The sequence below is a fragment of the Chelonia mydas genome, chromosome 4 (genome assembly GCF_015237465.2).
Source record: "Chelonia mydas isolate rCheMyd1 chromosome 4, rCheMyd1.pri.v2, whole genome shotgun sequence".
NCBI classification, from domain to species: Eukaryota; Metazoa; Chordata; order Testudines; family Cheloniidae; genus Chelonia; species Chelonia mydas.
In genome coordinates this window covers 139,233,535-139,254,718 of record NC_057852.1, presented here as the reverse complement: position 1 = coordinate 139,254,718, position 21,184 = coordinate 139,233,535, and the positions used below count along the sequence as shown (strand labels likewise).

General features: G+C 53.2%; 1 protein-coding gene across 1 annotated transcript in view; it reads left to right on the top strand.

Annotated features, from left to right (window-relative positions):
• ATP6V1B1 (ATPase H+ transporting V1 subunit B1) overlaps positions 1-21,184 on the top strand; it is a 78,784-nt gene that overhangs the window by 29,788 nt on the left and 27,812 nt on the right. Inside the window, exons 2-3 of the mRNA XM_007064010.3 lie at positions 2,634-2,689; positions 15,135-15,233. Coding sequence (XP_007064072.2) covers positions 2,634-2,689; positions 15,135-15,233 — 155 coding nt within the window. The remainder of the gene's footprint in view (positions 1-2,633; positions 2,690-15,134; positions 15,234-21,184) is intronic.

The following is a 21,184-nucleotide window of genomic DNA, read 5'->3' as shown; positions in this document are numbered from 1 at the left end:
TACTTAGCCTGTTAGCTCTTGGGAGCAGGTACCATCTTTTTGCTGTGGGTCTGTAGAGCACCTAGTGCAGTGGGGTCCCAGGCCATGGCTAAGGCTCCAGGCAGCGTGATAATACAAATAATGTTTGGCTTTCTTCTAACGGCCAGACCCACAAGCTGCTCCTTGGGATCTGAGAGTCAAGCTGGTGTCATTCCATCTCCCAGGTCGCCACCAGGAATAAAGATTCCACAGGCTACACTCCGCCCCTCCATCCTGTGCAGCCCCATTGCCTTCCACACCTGTGCACCTCCACTCGCCGTCATGGGGTTGCCCAGGCGTGACTGCTGGGTACACAAGCCTGCTGGTGAGGCACAAGTGCAGCTCCTTCTGTCTTTCACCGAGTTAGCTCCAGCAGGAGGAACGAGCCGCCAAAGCGCCAGTGGCTCTGACGTCGAGGAGCCCAGGGAGCAGCTGAGTAAGAAGGTGCCATTTCTTTTTGAGAGAGAGAGCGAGAGCCGCTTTTCACAGCTTCCGACAAAAACACAGTGACATTTCTGAAGTGCTAAACTCACTTGTCGCCCAGTCTCGCCACCGTCACGGTGTATGATGTCACCAGAGCCCTGCCATGGGACACAGCCGTGCAGCTGGCTGGGGGGGCGGGGCCGTACGCCCTCGTTAATTACACTCCAGGCAGGCCTGGGCATGGGGGAGAGGCTGACGTAGGTTTCGCCTTCTCTTCTCTTCCAGCAGCGTTTGCGAGTTCAATGCCTGGATTTTCGGTTGCAGCCGGGGTTGGTTTTGGGTGAAGGGGTCTGAAATCTGGCAAATAGCAAGGTAGGGGATCCCATCCCCCCCACTTCGCTGCGGGGGGCAGCCTGGGCCTGGGGCTCCCAGATGTGCAAGCCCATTGCAAGGCCTACTGGGCAGGTCGTGACCTTTACAGAAACGGTGGCGATACATGTCAGGGCTAATGGACTTGACGCTGCGAGGCGCGGGCTGGGGGCAGGGGAGAGAGCGCATTCAGGAAGAGATCAGCGCAAGTGTGGCTCTCGTTGCTGGAGGAATTTCTGGGTCTGGTGGCTGGGCGCGCGAAGCTAGGGATGGGGATGGGCGCACCCCCCAGTTCTTTGCCGAAGGAGCTCTCTGGCGCTAGCTTTCGTTCACTGGGGGAAAGGGGTGCAGAGTCTAATTAATACGACAACAGACCCAGCGTGGGGATTTTAACAGGAAAGCAGCCATCTCTCCTCCCAGAACAAATCCCTGCTCACCTAGCAACATCCCAGGTATCGCTAAACTGCACACCACAGCCACCTGACTCTTCATGAGGGTGATGGGGATAAATCTCCCTGCTCCAAAAGCATGGCCCCTGCATGCTTGAGCTAAAGGAGAACCTCCACAGGCAGTACAGAGCTTATGACACACAGCTGGCCCGTTCTGATTCTATCCAGTAGAGCGCAGTTTGCGCTCGCTCTCTCTCACCCACACACGTATGTCAGGTGCCTACACGTGTCGTGCACCAGCCTTTTCGCAGGGGGCTGGGGGCTGAGTTCGGGGCACCTCCGTGGGCCGCGTGCAGGAACATAATTCCGGGTCCTAGACCCAGATCCTGGCTTTAGGATTTAGCCGTGAAGCCAGTCGTGGGGTTACACAGTCAGACAATTAAATAAGAGAATGGCTCCCCTCTTACTTAAACTTCAATAACATCTCAAGGTGGGGGGTGCCCCCCCAGAAATGTTTCAGGTGGTACGTCTGCCCCTCCCACTGTGGTTCAGAGAGGAGACCGGCAGCCGCCTCGCTGCAGTCAGGACTCTGGCTCAGACCCTTCGGCCCACGCGGTGCTAAAAAGTCCCCCCACCCTGTCTTGGGGATGGGAGTGCCAGTGGCACTGACTACAGGAGGCCCCTTTGGCCGGCTCTAAGGCTGCAGAGACCCCTGCTTCCCCTCCCAGCTGTTCCCCAGACAGTATCAACCGGCTAGAGAAGATCGATCAAGGGCTTTTATTCGCATGCCACAAGGACCGGGAGGCATTCAGTGAAACTGAAAGATGGTAGATTCAAAATTGATGAAAGGGAATATTTTTTTCACACCGTGTATAAGTTGCCCGTGGAACTCATTGCCACTAGATGCAGTTAAGGACTTAGAAGCTAGGCAACTAGACTAGCCAGAATTGTTTCATAGTTAACACTCACACAGATTTTGGAAGGGATATAAACCCTTGTGTTTAAGGGTTTGAACTAATCTCTAATTTACATTATCAGCTCTTTGGGGGGCAGAGACTGTCTTTTTCTTCTGTGTTTGTACAGCACCCAGCACAGTGCAGTCCCAGCCCATGACTGGGGCTGCTGGGCACTACCACAATGTAAATACTATTCATAGGAAGTAGGCTGAGACCTTAATAGGGGGCAGATTATCCCACTTCTGCCTGCTGTGGGGTTCTTACACCCTGCTTCTGGCGCTGGCGACTGGTAGCGGCAGGAGACTGGACCAGTGACCCAAGGTTCAATCTGCTCTGGCAATTCCTAAGATTTGCAGCTTTGACCCTTCGAGAGAGTGGCTGCTGCACTGATGTTCCTGGGGCTGTCCCTGTCTTGCGGGATCCTGGGAACCAGCCCTGTTCTGAGTCCGTTTCTAATGCCGTGCTCTTTGCTCTGCAGCGTACCGGACCGTGTGCGGTGTCAACGGGCCGCTGGTGGTGCTGGACAATGTGAAGGTAACAGGCATGCGTTCATTGGTACTTTATCCTATGTCAAACGACTGGGCGTTAGCCCTGTGTTTTCTCCCCACCTCTGCGTTGGGCTCTCCCTCTTGCTCACACACAGCCCTTGTCAACCCCACTTGGCCCCCGCCTCTCCCATGAGTGGCCCCGTTTTCTTCCTCTGGTCCCTCCTTAGTGGTACCGTAGGATATGAGTCTAAGCCAAGTGGCAGGGGGGCTGGGAGATGTATTCGAGTTACCCAGGGGAGGCATCTCTCTGCACCCTCGAGGCCAGTAAGGCCCGGAACTGGCCCGTCCCTTCTACAGCCCTCCTTGGAATGACTGAAAGCCCCAGCCCAGGGTTCGGGGGCAGAGGGGCGCCCACAAGCCAAACCCCACTCGGGGGCTAGGGTGGGAGGACGGGGCTGGGTTTAGCTCTGCTGAGCCCTGATGCCTTCTCAACATGCCCCTTCTCTCCCGGCCCCACAGGCAGTGCCTAGCTCAGCACCATTCGCTGCCACAAAGACACCGCAGCCACCCAGCCGCGGCCTCGTGCAGAGAGCCCCAGACCTCGGACGGGGAGAGGTTTCCTGCTCTTGAAACCCTGAACCATTCAGGAAGAGCTGGTTTGCTCCCCACGGCCCCGATCCCATTCCAAGGGGGGTGGGGGCTGCCACTGAGCTCACCGGGATCAGGATCGGGCCCCCTGTGTGGCATTTCCCCTCCGACGCAAAGTGGGAGGGAAGCTGCCTCCGGGGTTTGTGCCCATAATGAACAGATGCCTCCCTAGGGCCGTGCGATTGGCCTCCTCGTTACCGCTTCCCCTGATGACTCAGCCCGTCGGCCCGGGGCCCGGCATGGGGAGCCTCCCGCTCAGCTTGTCCAGCTGGCCGAGGAGGGCCAGCAGCGCAATCGCCTGGAGCAGGGGGTTTGCCCCCCATGCAGGGAGCAGGGAGTGCACAAGAATGAACCTGACCCTCTCAGGCCCCTGGCAGAGGGCCAGGCTGCTGTGTGGGGGGGGAAAGGGTCTGGTTCCCCCCACGTCATCTCCCCCAGCCTCCCCTCACAGAATCACATGTCTCCCCTGGGTGCAAAGGGCCATAAGAGGGGGCCTGATTTGAGCCGTGTTCAGTGAGCAAGAGGGAGCCAAGGGGGCTTGTAGCAGGTCTGCAGCTCCCTGATTCCCCACTTCCAGCCGGGGCTTAGCCGGAGCACAGAGCCACTCAGCCCATGCCCCCATTCCCGCAGCCGTGCCCCCTATGCCTGGGGCTGCCCGGGGGGTATGGCGCAGACAGAGGTGCTGTGCTGATTCTTGGCCACTAGTGATTCCAGGGGCGGCTCAGGTGGGCCAGATCCACTGGGTTGCTGGTCTTTCTGCCCCAGTGGGAGTCAGGCCACGTGTGTAGGAGTGGGAAGGGGAGGGACAGTGACTCCGATTCCGATCTACATCTGTGCTGGGTAGCTGGGCTGGGCCCAGGGAGGAGGGATGGGGTTTGCTGGATTCTCCTTCTTGTGCATTAGGATTATCTGCTTTGCTCCAGTCAGTGATCCCACCGCCCCCGCTCCGCCCTGGTCCATCCCACAGATGGCAGCTGGGTGGCACAGGTGTTGCTGCTGGCAGAAAGATGGGGGAGAGCACAGACGTATGGTGGATTAAGGCCGAGGCATTACAAGGCTGTAACAAGGGTGCCGGCTCCTGGAGTCACGTGAACCATGGGTGCAAAGGAAAGCTTGAAAATATGACCTAAGGGTAACCAATGCAGCAACTGCATCTGCCTGAGTCTGCTGAGAGCCTGCACCAATAGCTCTGAGAGGGAGAAATTGCCCTATACATCACAAGGGGATGTTAACCCCAAGACCCACTGTTCAGCCCAGCAGTTGAGCCTGCAGGCAGCACAGTGGGCCTGGGGCACTCACCCGAACACTTACACCCCTGACTGTTGGGGTAAGTCCCGGGCAGGCACCCTGCTACCTCTGCTCCTGTTCCCCTGAGGGTGGGCGGGGCAGGGGGAATGAACGCCAGCTGTTGTCCCTGATGCTCCTGGGGGAAAGGGCGGCTCTCTGGGAAGGGGTGGGCCCCCTTGCCACCACCACTTTAAGAGGGAAGCAGAGACACTGGAGTCCTTGCGTCATGCCCAGGGCCCCCGAGTGGCTGAACCGGACCCTGCCCAGGTGCAGTGAGGGGAGGAGGAGAACAGGGCATCTCTGGGGGCCTAGCGTGCCCTGAAGCTCCCTATTCCCAGAGATGACACGGGAGAGGGAGAAGGGCTAGGTTGTCTCTCAGGCACTGGTCCTCCAAGGTTTTTAGATGCCAAACTCCCACGGGGTGGCGGTACCTAAATGTCTTGGAGGACGTGGGCCTGAGATCCCAAGGGAGCTTCTGGGGAAGGGAGCTGCAGGGCGCGGGGGTCATGGATCTTGCAGCTGGAGCCCATTTGGTGTGGACGGATCAAGGGGGAGCCCTGCAGTGCCCTCCCTCCCCCCGCCCCCCCGGAGCAGAGCCTTGCGCCCAGCACCGGAACAGCTGGTTTGTGGTACGGGTTGCCCAGCAGCACCTGCTGCAGGTGGTCTGAAACCAGAGGGGGGGAGCCTGCATGGAGGAGGGGTCTAGGTGGGCCCTGGGTCTGAATTAACACCCATCAAGGGGAGGAGGGACGGCCTGTCCCGGCACAGCCGAAACCCCTGTTGGGCTGGGCAGAGAACAAGGGAGCGGTACAGTCCTTTCGGAGCCCTCCCTGTATTCTGTCCCCTTCCCTCCTTGGCACATGCTGCCTGTTTAGAGCTCTCCCCATGGGCTGGATGATGTGATGCAGCCACGCTGGAAAGTAACCATGGTATGGCACAAATACTGTACATGCAAAATCATGTTTAGTTTGTGTTTGGCTAAATCCTATGCTAAGCAAATGGGGTGTGGGGGGGTGTTGGTAGACAGCTAAACGGTGACACATTTCATAAGTGCTTATGTACAAATGCCAGAAGTCTAAATATTAAGATGGGAGAACTTAAGTGCCTGGTATTAAATGAGGATATGGATATAACCGGCATCACAGAAACTTGGTGGAATGATGATAATCCATGGGACATGGTAACACTGGAAGGACAGAGCAGGTCGTGAGGGTGGGGGAGTAGCACTGTATGGGAAAGAAAACATAGACAAATGTAGTAAAAATTTTAAATGAACCAAACTGTACCATAGAATCTCCATGGATAGAAATTTAGTGCTTGAATAATAAGAATATCGTGGTAGGATATACTGCCGACTGCCTGACCAGATGGTAATGGTTACTGTGAAATGCTCAGGGAGATTAGAGAGGCTATAAAAATAGAAAACTCAATAGTAATGGGGGATTTCAACTATCCCCATATTAACTGGATACATCTCACCTCAGGACGGGATGCAGAGATAAAGTTTCTTGACACCATAAATGGCTGCTTCTTGGAGCAGCTAGTCCTGGAACCCACAAAGGGCGAGGCAATTCTTGATTTAGTCCTAAGTGGAGCATAGGATCTGGTTCACAAGGTGAATATAACTGAACTGTTTGATAATAGCAACCATGATATAATTAAATTTAACATCCTGGAGGGGGAGGCACCAAAGAAGCCCACCAAAGTAGCTTTTAATTTCAGAAAGGGGAACTACACAAAAATGAGGAAGCTAGTTAAACAGAAATTAAAAGGTACAGTCTGAAAAGTACGAGGAGTACTTGTGGCACCTTAGAGACTAAGAAATTTATTTGAGCATAAGCTTTCATGGGCTAAAGCCCACTTCATCAGATGCATGCAGTGGAAAATACAGTAGGAAGATATATATATATACAGAGAACATGAACAAATGGGGTTGCCATACCAACTCTTAACGAGACCAATCGATTAAGGTGGGCTATTATCAGCAGGAGAAAAAAAACTTCTGTAATGATAATCAGGATGGCCCATTTCAAACAGTTGCCAAGAAGGTGTGAGTAACAGTAGGGGGAAAATTAGCATGGGGAAATAGTTTTTAGTTAGTGTAATGACCCATCCACTGCCAGTCTTTATTCAAGCCTAATTTAATGGTGTCCAGTTTGCAGATTAATTCCAGTTCTGCTGTTTCCCATTGGAGTCTGTTTTTGAAGGGTTTTTTTGTTGAAGAATTGCAACTTTTAGGTCTGTAATTGAGTGTCTAGGAAGGTTGAAGTGTTCTCCGACTGGTTTTTGAATGTTATAATTCTTGACATCTGATTCGTGTCCATTTATTCTTTTGCGTAGAGACTGTCCGGTTTGGCCAGTGTACATGGCAGAGGGGCATTGCTGGCACATGATGGCAGATGTGCAGGTGAATGAACCTCTGATAGTGTGGCTGATGTGATTAGGCCCTGTGATGGTGTCCCTTGAATAGATATGTGGACAGAGTTGGCAACGGGCTTTGTTGCAAGGATAGGTTCCTGGGTTAGTGTTTTTGTTGTGTGATGTGTGTGGTTGCTGGTGAGTATTTGCTACAGGTTGTCTGTAAGCGAGGACTGGCCTGTCTCCCAAGATCTGTGAGGGTGATGGGTCATCCTTCAGGATAGGTTGTAGATCCTTGATGATGCGCTAGAGAGGTTTTCGTTGAGGGCTGAAGGTGACAGCTACTAGTGTTCTGTTACTTTCTTTGTTGGGCCTGTCCTGTAGTAGGTGACTTCTGGGTACTCTTCTGGCTCTGTCAATCTGTTTCTTCACTTCCGCAGGTGGGTATTGTAGTTGTAAGAACACTTGATAGAGATCTTGTAGGTGTTTGTCTCTGTCTGAGGGGTTGGAGCAAATGCGGTTGTACCGTAGAGCTTGGCTTTAGACAATGGATCGTGTGGTGTGGTCTGGATGAAAGCTGAAGGCATGTAGGTATGTATAGGGGTCAGTAGGTTTCTGGTATAGGGTGGTGTTTATGTGACCATCGCTTATTAGCACCGTAGTGTCCAGGAAGTGGATCTCTTGTGTGGACTGGTCCAGGCTGAGGTTGATGGTGGGATGGAAATTGTTGAAATCATGGTGGAATTCCTCAAGGGCTTCTTTTCCATGGGTCCAGATGATGAAAATGTCATCAATGTAGTGCAAGTAGAGTAGGGGCATTAGGGGATGAGAGCTGAGGAAGCATTGTTCTAAGTCAGCCATAAAAATGTTGGCATACTGTGGGGCCATGCGGGTACCCACAGCAGTGCCGCTGATTTGAAGGTATACATTGTCCCCAAATGTGAAATAGTTATGGGTAAGGACAAAGTCACAAAGTTCAGCCACCAGGTTTGCCATGACATTATCGGGGATAGTGTTCCTGATGGCTTGTAGTCCATCTTTGTGTGGAATGTTGGTGTAGAGGGCTTCTACATCCATAGTGGCCAGGATGGTGTTTTCAGGAAGATCACCGAAGCTTTGTAGTTTCCTCAGGAAGTCAGTGCTGTCTTGAAGATAGCTGGGAGTGCTGGTAGCGTAGTGCCTGAGGAGGGAGTCTACATAGCCAGACAATCCTGCCGTCAGGGTGCCAATGCCTGAGATGATGGGGCGTCCAGGATTTCCAGGTTTATGGATCTTGGGTAGCAGATAGAATACCCCTGGTCGGGGTTCTAGGGGTGTATCTGTGCAGATTTGTTCTTGTGCTTTTTCAGGGAGTTTCTTGAGCAGAAAGTGAAATCCCTGTAAGCTGAATGGAAACTTTTTAAAAACACCATAATAGAAGCTCAAATTAAATATACCCCAAATTAAAAAACATAGTAAAAGGACCAAAAAACTGCCATCATAGCTAAACAACAAAGTAAAAGAAGCAGTTAGGGGCAAAAAGGCATCCTTTAAGAATTAGAAGTTAAATCCTACAGAGGAAAATACAAAGGAGCATAAACTCTGGCAAGTGAAAGGTAAAAATATAATTAAGAAGGCCAAAAAAGAATTTGAAGAGCAACTAGCCAAAGACTCAAAAAGTAACAGCAAAAAGAAATAACATGTTAAGTACATCAGAAGCAGGAAGCCTGCCAAACAATCAGTGGGGCCACTGGATGATCGAGATGCTAAAGGAGCACCCAAGGACGATAAGGAGACTGCAGAAAAACTAAATGAATTGTTTGCATTGGTCTTCATGGTTGAGGATGTGAGGGAGATTCCCAAACCTGAGCCATTCTTTTTAGGTGACAAAGCTGAGGAACGGTCCCAGATTGAGGTGTCATTAGAGGAGGTTTTGGAACAAATTGATAAACTAAACACAGATAAGTCACCAGGACCAGATGGGATTCACCCAAGAGTCCTGAAGGAACTCAAATGTGAAATTGCAGAACCACTAACTGGGGTATGTAACCCGTCATTTAAATCAGCTTCAGTACCAGATGACGGGAGGATAGCTAATGGGACGCCAATTTTTAAAAAAGGCTCCAGAGGTGACCCCGGAAATTACAGGCCGGTAAGCCTGACTTCAGTATTGGGAAAACTAGTTGAAACTATAGTAAACCACAGAATTATCAGGCACAGAGATGAACATGATTTGTTGGGGAATCTTTGAGGGAGTCAACAAACGTGTACAAGGGTGATCCAGTGGATACAGTGTAGTTAGATTTTCAGAAAGTCTTTAACAAGGTCCCTCACCAAAGGCTCTTAAGCAAAGTAAGGAGTCATGGGCCAAGAAGGAAGGTTCTTTCATAGAATCATAGAAGATTAGGATTGGAAGAGACTTCAGGAGGTCATCTAGTCCAGTGGTTTTCAAACTCTTTTTCTGGTGACCCAGTTGAAGAAAATTGTTGATGCTCGTGACCCAAGGGAGCTGGGGATGAGGGGTTTGGGGTGTGGGAGGGGCTCAGGGCTGGGGCAGAGGGTTGGGGTGAGGGCTGCAGGGGGGGCTGGGAATGAGTGGTTCAGGGTGTGGGAGGGGCTCTGGGCTGGGGCAGGGGGCTAGGGTGTGGGAGGAGGGCCTGGCTCTGGGCTGGGGGTACAGGCTCTGGGCTGGGGACAGAGATGAGGAGTTTGGGATGCAGGAAGGGGCTCTGGGTTTAGGGGGGCTCAGGGCTGGGCAGGGGGTTGGGGTGGGGAGGGCGTCAGGGCTCTGGGCTGGGGGTGCAGGCTCTGGGGTAGGGCCGGGGATGAGGGGTTAGGGGTGCAGGAAGGGGCTCTGGGTTTGGGAGGGGGCTCAGGGCTGGGGCAGGGGATTGGGACATGGGGTTGGGATGCAGAGTTGGGGCACGGGGTTACCTCAGGCGGCTCCCGGTCAGCGGTGCAGCGGGGGTGCTAAGGAAGGCTTCCTGCCAGTCCTGGCACCGTGGACCGCGTTGCGCCCCAGAAGCGGCCAGCAGCAGCCTGGCTCCTAGGTGGAGGTGCGGAAGTGGCTCTGCCCAGCTCTCACCTGCAGGCATCGCCCCCCCCAGCGAAGCCGGTGCTTGGGGAGGGGCACCATGTAGAGCCACATGTTCCCCCCCACCTAGGAGCCGGACCTGCTGCTGGCCACTTCTGGGGTACAGCGCGGTGTCAGAACAGGTGGGCACTAGCCTGCCTTAGCCGGGCAGCATCGTCGATGGGACTTTTAACGGCCTGGTCGGCGGTGCTGACCGGAGCCACCGCGACGCAGTGCCTGACTGTACCCAGTCCTGGGTCGCGACCCGCAGTTTGAAAACCGCTGATCAAGTCCAACCCCCTGCTCAAAGCAGGACCAACACCAACTAAATCATCCCAGCCAGGGCTTTGTCAAGCCGGGCCTTAAAAACCTGTAAGGATGGAGATTCCACCACCTCCCTGGGGAACCCATTCCAGCGCTTCACCACCCTCCTAGTGAAATCGCGTTTCCTAATATCCAACCTAGACCTCCCCCACTGCCACTTGAGACCATTGCTCCTTGTTCTGTCATCTGCCACCACTGAGAACAGTCTAGATCCATCCTCTTTGGAGCCCCCCTTCAGGTAGTTGAAGCCTGCTATCAAATCCCCCCCTCACTCTTCTCTTCTGCAGACTAAATAACCCCAGTTCCCTCAGCCTCTCCTCGTAAGTCATGTGCCCCAGCCCCCTGATCATTTTCGTTGCCTTCCACTGGACTCTCTCCAATTTGTCCACATCCTTTCTCTAGTGGGGGGCCCAAAACTGGACACACTACTCCAGGTGTGGCCTCACCAGTGCCAAACAGAAGGGAATAATCACTTCCCTCCATCTGCTGGCAATGCTCCTACTAATATAGCCCAATATGCCATTGGCCTTCTTGGATCAGTCAGAAACTGATTAAAAGATACGAAACAAAGGGTAAGAATAAATGGTCTGTTTTCAGAATGGAGAGAGGTAAATAGTGGTGTTCCCCCTAACAGGCCACCCTGCAAAGGCAGCTAGATTTCTTTTCTTATATAATTGCCTTCTCACTGTGTGTGTAGGTATTCACCTACACCCCTGTGGCTGTTTTCAGAGCAGCAGCCGTGTTAGTCTGTGTTCGCAAAAAGAACAGGCGGACTTGTGGCACCTTAGAGACTCACCAATTTCTTTGAGCATAAGCTTTTGTGAGCTCTAGCTCACTCCATCGGATGCGTGTAGTGGAAAGTACAGGGGGGAGATTTATATGGCTGTGATCCCCATTATGTAAAATGCCTGTATCTCCCCAAGGCCAGACTCCGCAGTGAAACTCTGGCATGACACCGTGGTCTCTGAAAGAAATTCCTCCCCATTGACACCAGTGGACACAGGCCGTTCCATCCCTTGTGCAAACTGACTAGCTCTGTTGGCTGTAGCTACTGCCACCCGGAGGTTTTAGTAGACGGGGGAAATACCGTCGCTTGGTTTGACAAAGCGACCTCTAGTGGACACTGATGTGTGTCATCCTGCATTTTCAGAGCAGATTCAGCCCGGCTATAAGCTCCATGGACATGGATGGGCTGGAGTTGTGCGTCCCCTCACACCAGGCCCCGGTTTGCTTCCGGTTTGCTCAGTGATGGGGGCATGATCTTCTGGCTTGGGCACGGGACTGGGTGTTTGTGTTTGTCACCAATCTCAGTGCTTGTCTAGAGATCAGGGATCGAACCCACCTGTCTGAGTGAGTTCACTGTTATTGGAACCCTGCTGTCCAGGCTCTCTTCAGTGGCAATAAGGCAGCTCCCGAGTTAAAAGCGGCCAACGCTAAAGCCAGGAAAGCTGCATTCCTTACGTAGCTGCCCCTGGATCCCGAGGAAGGGTTATGCCTGGTAATAAATAAATGCTTTGTTATCAATTGCAACATCATGGATCATGGCGATAGTGCCTTTCGTTCTGACATGTGCAGGATGGAAATGAATAAGATCAGTTAAAGAGCTGGGCCACGTGTGTGTTTGTTTTAAAAGAAGGTTTTTACTGGAGATTTAAAGTCCAAAGTTCACAGGCGTAGATGCCCAGTAGCCAGGGAAACTGTACAGTCCTGGCTGAGGCTAAGCCAGCAGGCCAGTCGCCGGTGCGTGCAAGGAAAGGAAATGGAGCAGGGCTGCTGGAGGTTTGGCAAAATGCCCGTCCCTTGGAATTTACACAATTTGGCAACTTTAGGGAAGGACAGTGGGACAGTGCCAGAGCCTAGAAAGCAAAAGTGGGGTTGGGGGGTGCCGTAATGGGATATAGGCCCATCTGTGCTAGTTTTAATCTAGCTAGCACGGGTAACAACAGTAGTGAAGATATGACAGCCAACTAGCAACCTGAGTACGTACCCAGGTCCCCAGCAGCCTTGTACTGCTGCAGCTGGCCCACGCTGACATCTGAGCTGCCACGTCTCTACTATGAGTGTTACCTGGGTTCGTTAGATTAAAGCCTACCCGCACTGCAATCTGCATGTGCTACGTAGACGTGACCCTTGGTTCTAATCCAAGCCAGGTCAGTAGAGAGTGACCATGGTACATATCCTTCCCTGGTGTAACTACATGGGTGTTAGTCCGGGGGATGTAGCTGTAGCCAGAAGGTGAATTACTCCCTTGCTCAAAATGGGGGTTATGGGAGGGCAGGGCAGTGGAGGGGGGCAGCTTCCCCTTTGCACCCGCCCTCATCCTCTCCCTGCTTTATGGAGAAGGAGAGGCTTTCAGATGTGGCGGGTTTCACCAGCCTGGCATTGACTGAAGGTCCAACCGCAGACCGTGATTCTGAGCCAATTTCCTTGCTAGCTTTAGCTGTTTGGACGTCTTATGCCGGGCATTTCTCTCCGGGCTGGCGTGGATGGAACTCCAGGCCAATTTAATCCACAACAGTTGCCACAAATGGCCCCTGGCTCTAAGTGGGAGCTGGCCTTAAAGGCAAGAGAAAAGTTGTTTAAATCTGCCAGCAATTAAATCACTTGGGTTTGTGCAGGAGCGAACGTTGGGGTCAGTTTTCAAAGGCCCAAAGGGGAATTTGGGGCCCAACTCTCACTAATGGTCAAGAGGAATTGGTTCCTAACTGCGCTCCGTTTCCTCCTCCTAACTGCTGCTGAAACACTGGTGACCCTTGCTTAGGATGCTGACATCGGGCCAGTCCCAGGGGCAAGAACAGCTTTACAGCTCGGACAGCGCCCCGGTTAGTGCAAGGCACAACAGTATGGATGTCTGATGCTGACGGTCCCTCTGCATATGCCTATGGCCTCGGTTCGGCACAAAATGGCACTTCAGACAAGACTTGAACTCCCATTATTCCAGACACTTGGGATGAGCGTGTCTAACAACACAGCTATATAAATGGTGGCTCGCATGTTACATTTCCCCGTAGCACTAGTATAAGCCTTCAGCCCACATTGCTGCAGCCTGCATTTTTGGTGCCGAAGGTACCAGGTTCAATCCCCGCTCACAAGCATAGTGTGTGTGTGCAGGGACATTCTTATCATTGCGTTGAAAACTCTGGACTCCCCATATTTAGCCATACAAGAGGGGGCAGCAACCTACTTAACACACCATTGGGACAGCTGTAGCTTCCCCATTGCTGGGCATTTCCCCAGCAGGACTGGGTGTCTGCATAAAAGATCTGCTCTGGTTCATGTAGGCCTGGCTTGATGAGTAATTGGACATGAGGGAGGCCTCATTTCTTGGGAGACTGGATGAGGGAAGTAAATGGAGCACCAGGCTGAGAACAAAATGTCTGTACTAGCTATGATCAGGGAGCCACTGACAATGGACAAGATACCAGTGGGTAAGATAAGCCTGGAACGTAAGAGGAGGAAAAGAGCAGGTCGTGCATGGAGAGTGCGTGGCCAGACCATGCTGTACAGAGATTGGTTCCTACAAAGTGACCAAGCAACGTGTCATGCAGTGTACAGTAAACACACGGTGATGCCCAAATGGATAGAAAGGAAGAGGTTTGCTGGGTAACTTTGCTGCCCTGTACCCACCCCCTCTGCCTGAGGCTTGGCAGCTCAAGTGTAGTTTGACCATATACCAATAAAGAGACCGCAGGGATGAGTTCAGAGTTGAGCTGAGTGCTTCGGAATCAAGTGGCTAAGGTCTTGGAGGCTACGCCAGCAATTCAATGACAAGCTCTAGGGTTGCATGCCAGTATCACTGGGTGAAATTCTCTGGCCTGTGTCATGCTGAAGGTCAGACTGGCTGATCGCAATGGTCCCATCTGGGCTCCCCATCTATTGCAGCCATGGTTTCGATGGCTTCCCGCTGACAGGCTTTGTGGCAGGAGTGCCATACTCAAATGTTAAATAGCAATCAGCCAATAACTACGACTGACCAGTTATTTGTCTACGGGCTGCCCAGCAATGCTCATTGCCCCAGTGTCTGAGCCCCTCACAAATTCTCATGAATTTATCCTTGCAGCACCCCAGTTAGGTGGGGAAGCTCACACTCTAAATAGACAAGGGAGTGTTGTTATCCCCACTTTACAGGTGGGAAACTGAGGCACAGGGAAATGAAGGGACTTGCCCAAGGTCCTGCAGTAGGTCAGTGGAAGAGCTGGGAATAGACCCCAGATCTGCTGAGTCCCAGTCTGGTGCCTTATCTGTAGAAGTGATTAATGTGAGGTGTGAGTGTGAAGAAAGGTTTGGAATGAAGAGAGACATTTGTCCAGACGGGGCAGGAGGGAGCTCCAGGCCTAGGGGCCACATGGCAGGAAGCATAAAGGGGCACAGGGGAAGGATGCAAAGGTGCAGGAGGTTTGGTCAGGGGGCGGGGAAGAGAGCAGGAAGAAATGAGCACGAAGGGGCAATGGGGAAGCCGAGGAGCCCCTTGAAAGTGTGGACCAAGAAATGGGAGGTAGGCACAGTGTGGGCTGTGCTCCGAAGCAGCGAGCACCCAGGCAGTGTTCCTGCTGCCAAAGGAACACACAGAAATATTTCTGATCGTTCAGCTGGGAGTGTGGGCCAGGGGATGCCAGCCCAAGGGGTTACACTCAGGCCCAGGCTCTCCGATTGACATTCCCATTGAGCTAGGGAGGGAGCCAGGCATCACACAACAGTTGTACCAATGTGGGGAGCTCGCTGGAGTCTGGTTGTGGTGTGAAAAGTCAGCCAGGGCAGGATTGCTTCCCACAGGACACCGGCAGCTCGGACATTAACCCCAGCCTTGCTTCTCTGTGCGCAGTTCGCCCAGTATGCCGAGATTGTCAATTTCACCCTTCCCAATGGCACCAACAGGAGCGGGCAGGTCCTGGAAGTGGTGGGGTCTAAAGCCATCGTGCAGGTGAGTGCACAGCATGCAGTGTGTCACTATGTTCACGGCATACGCACGGGGGGGTAGCTAAAACCAGGAAATCCTCTTGCTGGAAGCTTGTGATGTAACACGACTTTGGTTCTTCAAACCCAGACCCTTAACACACAAGAGCCAAAACCAGATAGAGACAAAGCAGGCTGCTCCCTAAGGCAGGATTTACCCGCCTTGCTCTAGGCTGGCTCTGTGTTGAAAACTCGGATTGCATGCCTCCTTGCAAACAGACCACGAAAATCCCTGAGACTCACTGTGGTAGCTTATCGTTTTAACACAGGTTTCAATACACCACAACTACAACTCACTCTGCCCATTCTGCTGCTGAGCACCTGTATTGTATTCTCTGTGGGTTCCTTTTCCCAGTTCGGTTCCATATGAGTTTCATTCTTTGCAAAGCACATTGTCAGAGTGACTGGATGGCTCCGGAAACTGAGAAGGATACCAATTTATCTGTATTATGGTAGCACCTCTAGGCCATAACCTAGATCAGGGCCCCATTGTGCTGGGCGCTGCGCAAACCCATAGTGAAAAACCACCCCTGCTCCAATGAGCTTGTGAGAGTGCAGGGGACTTACCTGGTCACGGTGTGTCTACACAGCCACTAGTCACCCGCAGCTGGCCGGGCCCAGCTGACTCCGGCTCCCGGCGCTCGGAATGCGGGGCTGTTTCATTGCAGTGTAGACATCTGGGCTCAGGCTGGAGCCCGAGCTCTGAGACTATCCCACCTTGCAGGGTCCTAGAGCCCGGGCTGCAGACTGATCGCAGACATCTTTACAGCAACAGCCCCACAAGCCCAAGCCAACTGGCACGGGCCAGCCCTGGGTTTTCCATTGACTTGTAGACCTACCTTCAGTTCCCCTCTCCTCTCACACACACCCTCGGGGCAGGGCCGTAAGAGCAGCTGCTGCAGAGATTGGATTGCGAGTGTCTTTGGGGAAGTCAGGCTCTGTACCCACGGTGGCACAAGAGTGGCTGAGCCCCCTCCCTCATTCTAGCTCCTGGCCAGACTCTGCACCCCAACCCCCAGCCTGCTCCTTCACCCCCAGCCCTGTGCTCAGTGCACTCCCACCCTCAGCTCAGTGCAGAGAGAGAGGAAGAGAATGGCTAGAACCAGGGAGAAGGTAGGTACCCACTCTATGTGGGCAGGGCCGGGAACCCAGACCGGCAGCAGGCTGAGCCGCTCAGCCCACTGCTGGTCTGGGGTCCCGGCCGCTGGCCCCGCTCTGCCCACTGCCGGTCTGGGGTTCTGGCTGCCGGCCCCTTGCCAGCCGGGGTCCTGGCCGCAGGCCCCGCTCAGCCCACTGCCGGTCTGGGGTTCTGGCTGCCGGCCACTTGCCAGCCGGGGTCCCGGCCGCAGGCCCCGCTCAGCCCACTGCTGGTCTGGGGTTCTGGCTGCCGGCCACTTGCCAGCCGGGGTCCCAGCCGCAGGCCCCGCTCAGCCCACTGCCGGTCTGGGGTTCTGGCTGCCGGCCACTTGCCAGCCGGGGTCCTGGCCGCAGGCCCCGCTCAGCCCACTGCCAGTCTGGGGTTCTGGCTGCCAGTCCCTTGCCAGCCGGGGTCCCGGCCGCAGGCCCCACTCAGCCCACTGTCGGCCTAGGTGAACGAAACCCCAGGCTGGCAGTGGGCTGCGCGGGCCGGCGGCGTAAGATCAGCATTTTAATTTAATTTTAAATGAAGCGTGCCTGCCCCTCCTCCTTGTTTACTTTACATACGACAATAGTTTAGTTATGTAATATATAGACAGAGAGAGAGAGAGACCCTCTAAAAAACGTTAAAATGTATCACTGGCACACGAAACCTTAAATTAAAGTGAATAAACGAGGACTCGGCACACCTCTTCTGAAAGGTGGCCGACCCCTGGACTAGATGATCACGGTGGTCCCGTCTGCCCTTGGAATCGATGTGTCTCTGGCTGTTCGGTGTCTCTGTGAGAAAGGAGTTGGGTGGGGGGTCTGATTCCAGATCCTGGTGGTGAGGCAGCCTCATCACACTCACAAAACCACCCTTGCAACTGGCTCTCGGCGTACAAGCAGGCCGGCACCAGGGGGACGGGGAGGGTTACAGGACTGAATGCAGCGCAGTAGCAGAGCCTCTAGTTAACACTTCCTGTTATAACACCCCGTTGTCAGCGGCTTATAACTTTGCCAAACTTTAACCGTTTGGGCTGGAATTTTCCCTGCTGAGCGTCTGCCTCCAGCTGAAGTTTTTTTCCCCCCAGCAGAAATGGTTCAGCCATTTCTCAGAACAAGACTAAGGAAAAATCCCGTGTTTTGCCCATGTTAATAAAACTCTTAAGCATTCTGTTGAGAATGCTTCATGCTCTGGAGCAGGGACTTGTCTCCTGTGCTCCCAAAGGCCACCCCCCTGCTGGCACCCAGGCAGCAAGGAGAAAAGGACTCAGCCTGCTTGGAGAGGAGTCTTGGGGCAGTGGAGGGAGGGCAGGTTGGACAAGGGGCCAGACAGGTGGTGGGTGAGACTGGGACAAAGATCCATGTGAGCAGCATGGAGAAGAGAAGCTGAGGGTTTGAGGGAACTGGGACAAGAAGCCACGGGGGTGGGGGTGGGGGACTGCGTTGATTGGGACAAAGAGCTGGGGTGTGCTGCTGGGCCATGGAACCAGTGAGGGTGGGGATGTGGAGCCAAGGGGGCCAGGGAGCTGGGGGATATTGGGACAGGAATGAGGACTTGAGATGGGGGTGGAAGGGTCAGGAGTATGAGGAGTCAGGCCAGGCAGGGCAGGGGCTGTGTAACCACTAGAGTAGATGCTCCCCTCGGACCCTAGACTAGAACCCAGGATTCCTGAGTCTCAGTATCCCTCTGCTGCCAGCCACTGGCAAAGTGTGTATCTCTTCCCCATCTACTGGTTGGCTCATGTGGGGGATGACAACCTACTAGTGCTGTCAGTTGCTCTGGGGCAGAGGCCTGTGCTATGGAACTAACGGTTTGCACCCTTCCGGTGACCCTTGTGGGTACCCGCCTGGTTCCACAAGTTGGCACTCCTGTTTTCTCAGTTTGTTTTTTTTTTTTTTCAAAAATCCAGGAAATACACACGAAAAACTACGTTAAAACGCAGCATTAAGGTGGCGAAGTCAAGCACTCAAAAGTTAGGAAATGCCGGAATTAGAGTTGCCTCCTGCAACCTGACTTTGCCCCCGTTGTGTGCATGGCCTAGGCTACAGCCTTTAATTTCATGGGCACGGCTGGTTTGTTCCCCAGTTCCCGCTGCGTCAGCTCATTGCCCCCTAAAATGCACCTTTGGCCCTGGCCCTGCTGGAGCTTTTCCCTCTCCAGTGACCCCTGCTGGAGGTCCCTGGAAATGCCATTCTCAGGTCCCATGCCCCCCACCCCTCCGCCCAGACAGCAAACTCTGTGCATTGACAATCACCAGTTTACCCCTCACCCTCGCAACAACTGGCGCAAAAAGTCTCGCCCTGTGGCCCTGATCCTGCACCAGGATCCATGTGGGTGATTTCTGTGTCTCTCCATGGGGGCACCAGGGTCCGTCCAAAATAAAAGTCACAGTTTTCTCTGAAAGCGTCCTGACCTTTTGTAATCTAACTCCCTGTCCTTTCCAATCAGCCCGCTTCCCTCCCGGCTTGTCCCTCTCGAATCATTAACGCCTTGAGCTCAGCCTAATGAAACAAGGTAGCTAACCAGTTGACCTGCCTGGGACCTCTGCCGGCGAGCTGCGAAACTTCACTCCTCCAATGCTGCAGAGACCTTTGCAGTGCCCTTCTAATCCTATTAGGGAGTCAGCCTCCAAAAACCTGAGTCTTTTGCAGAAGCGGCTTAGGAAGGGCCTGACCCACACACATGCACTGGGGTAGGGCAGCCTTTTCCTTTCTTCCCTGCTGCCGCAGCTGCAGATGTATGAATGAGCCTGCTTGAATGTGCCACATTCTTTCACAGTCCAGTCCTTTCCAAGGGGCCACACGGCTCTAATTAAAGCAGCGGTCGGGAGGTTAATTAATACAAATGGTGGCAAATATTATACCAATCAAAGTGCCTTTGGATTCCCTTCTCTGCTAGAGCATGCTGCTCTGGTAGGATCTCGTTAGCGAGCTGGGAGAAAACACAGCCCTTAAACCACCCGACTGTTACCTCCACTGCATTAATGAGACTGTTTTATGCTTTCTTTATTCCAGCCTCTCCCTCGTTCATTTTGGAATTGCTGGGATCTTTAGATCTGCCTTCTTTGAGCAAATCTATATTTTAAAGCAATTTTAAAAGAACTATTTCTCATATGGCAGGAGTTCGAATGGAAAATTGCAGTGATCTCTTAGCTAAAGAAATTGCATTTAAATACCAGTGTGTAATGTTTATATAATATATGTGTGTGATACATAAATATGGCCCTGATCCTGAAGTTGGCTCTGCTCAAGTGAACCCCTTCACCCATGGTGAGTTCGTTGCAGAATCTGGGCCTGTGTGTGTCTCATATACGCTACTGAACTTCCCAGCAGGTAGCTGGTCTGATGATAACTCTTGAGACGCAGGAAATACAGCTCGTTACATGCGAGCAACACAAGTGCCATTTTCTCCCCTAGCAGGTGGTCGACTTCTCAGCTGATGTTTCTTCATTTGTTCACATGACAAAGGTCTGTAGAGCAGCGCTGAGGATTCAAAGTTCACTGGTGACCGGGGCACTGAGTATTTAATGCAGAGAGGAGCAGGATATTCTGACGCCAGCTTCCATTTCCTGTGTCTCAAGTCACGACAGGGGCTGGCTTCCTGTGGGATTGCTAGGGGCTCGGTTTGTGTTGTACTGAAGACACAGCTCGGGCTGGGGAGCTGTGGTTCGCGCTCACGCAGTGCTGAGAGTAAGCCTGGCTCTTCACACACAGACGCAACCAGCAGATCCCTGGCTGAGGACTTTCATAGCTTGCAAGGGCTTGAGCCCCCCCAGAGTCAAATCTGAAAAGTGGCCCCAGTTCAGCCTTGGCTCAAGAGCCCCACCCATTGAGACCCACACTCCACTGCCTGCAGCACCTGGATTTTTGCCTCAAGGTCTCTCATCCAAGTGCTGATCTGGTCCTACACTGCTTAGCTTGGGAGAGAGAAGAATTATAGCAGCAGCTAGAAAGCAAAGGACCCCGGGTGCTTCGTGGCTAGCACAGAGCTGTGCGCCCAGAGGAGAACAAGCAGGGCGCTACCCTGTCCTTTGGTGAAGGAAGGGTTGCTGAGCAGGGATGTACAGGTGACCTGCTTTTGAGTCTACATAGGGACATCTAGGGGGCAGGTCCCGAGCTGGTGTAAATCAGACCAGCGCCACTGGTATCAGCTACACCAGTAGCTATGGATCAGGCTCCTTCTGGAACAGTGACCCACTGGTCAGTGTGTGTGACCTGTCCCCCTCTGCACTTGATCCACGGAGGAGATGAATCTGTCACAGGATTGCAGCTGGAGAGGTGGGTTCTTTCGCCCATGTCATAGAGATTTGTGTATTTAGTTCTAGAGGGCCCCACTTCAATCCCTCGTGCTGGCCGAGATCACCAGCCACTACTTAAAATCGACCCTAGTACTGATTATGTATCAGCATTACAGAGTCATCTCTGTTCGACAGCCCCATCGTTCTCCAGGCCAGCCGCGTCTGTGAGTGTACAGAAAAGGGACAGAGATCTCACTGGGGTGGTCCGGCAGCCCGGAGGTTTTACACCGTCAGACATGAGGGAGATGGTAGGTTTAAATGGAGGCGTAGCCATGCCGATGGGTGGCATCTAGTGCTCTCCAGCCAGGCGAGCTCCAGTTCCCCAGATCCATGCGCTGCTGCATTGAGGCCATACACTGGCAATTCTACAGGCTCCACATCTACGCCAGGCGAGAGAGCTGGCATGCTGAGACACATCCACAGCACCTAGTTACATTATGGAGTAAGGGTTTGAGCCCAAGCCCATTGAAGTAAATGGGAAAACTCCCGTGGATGGGCT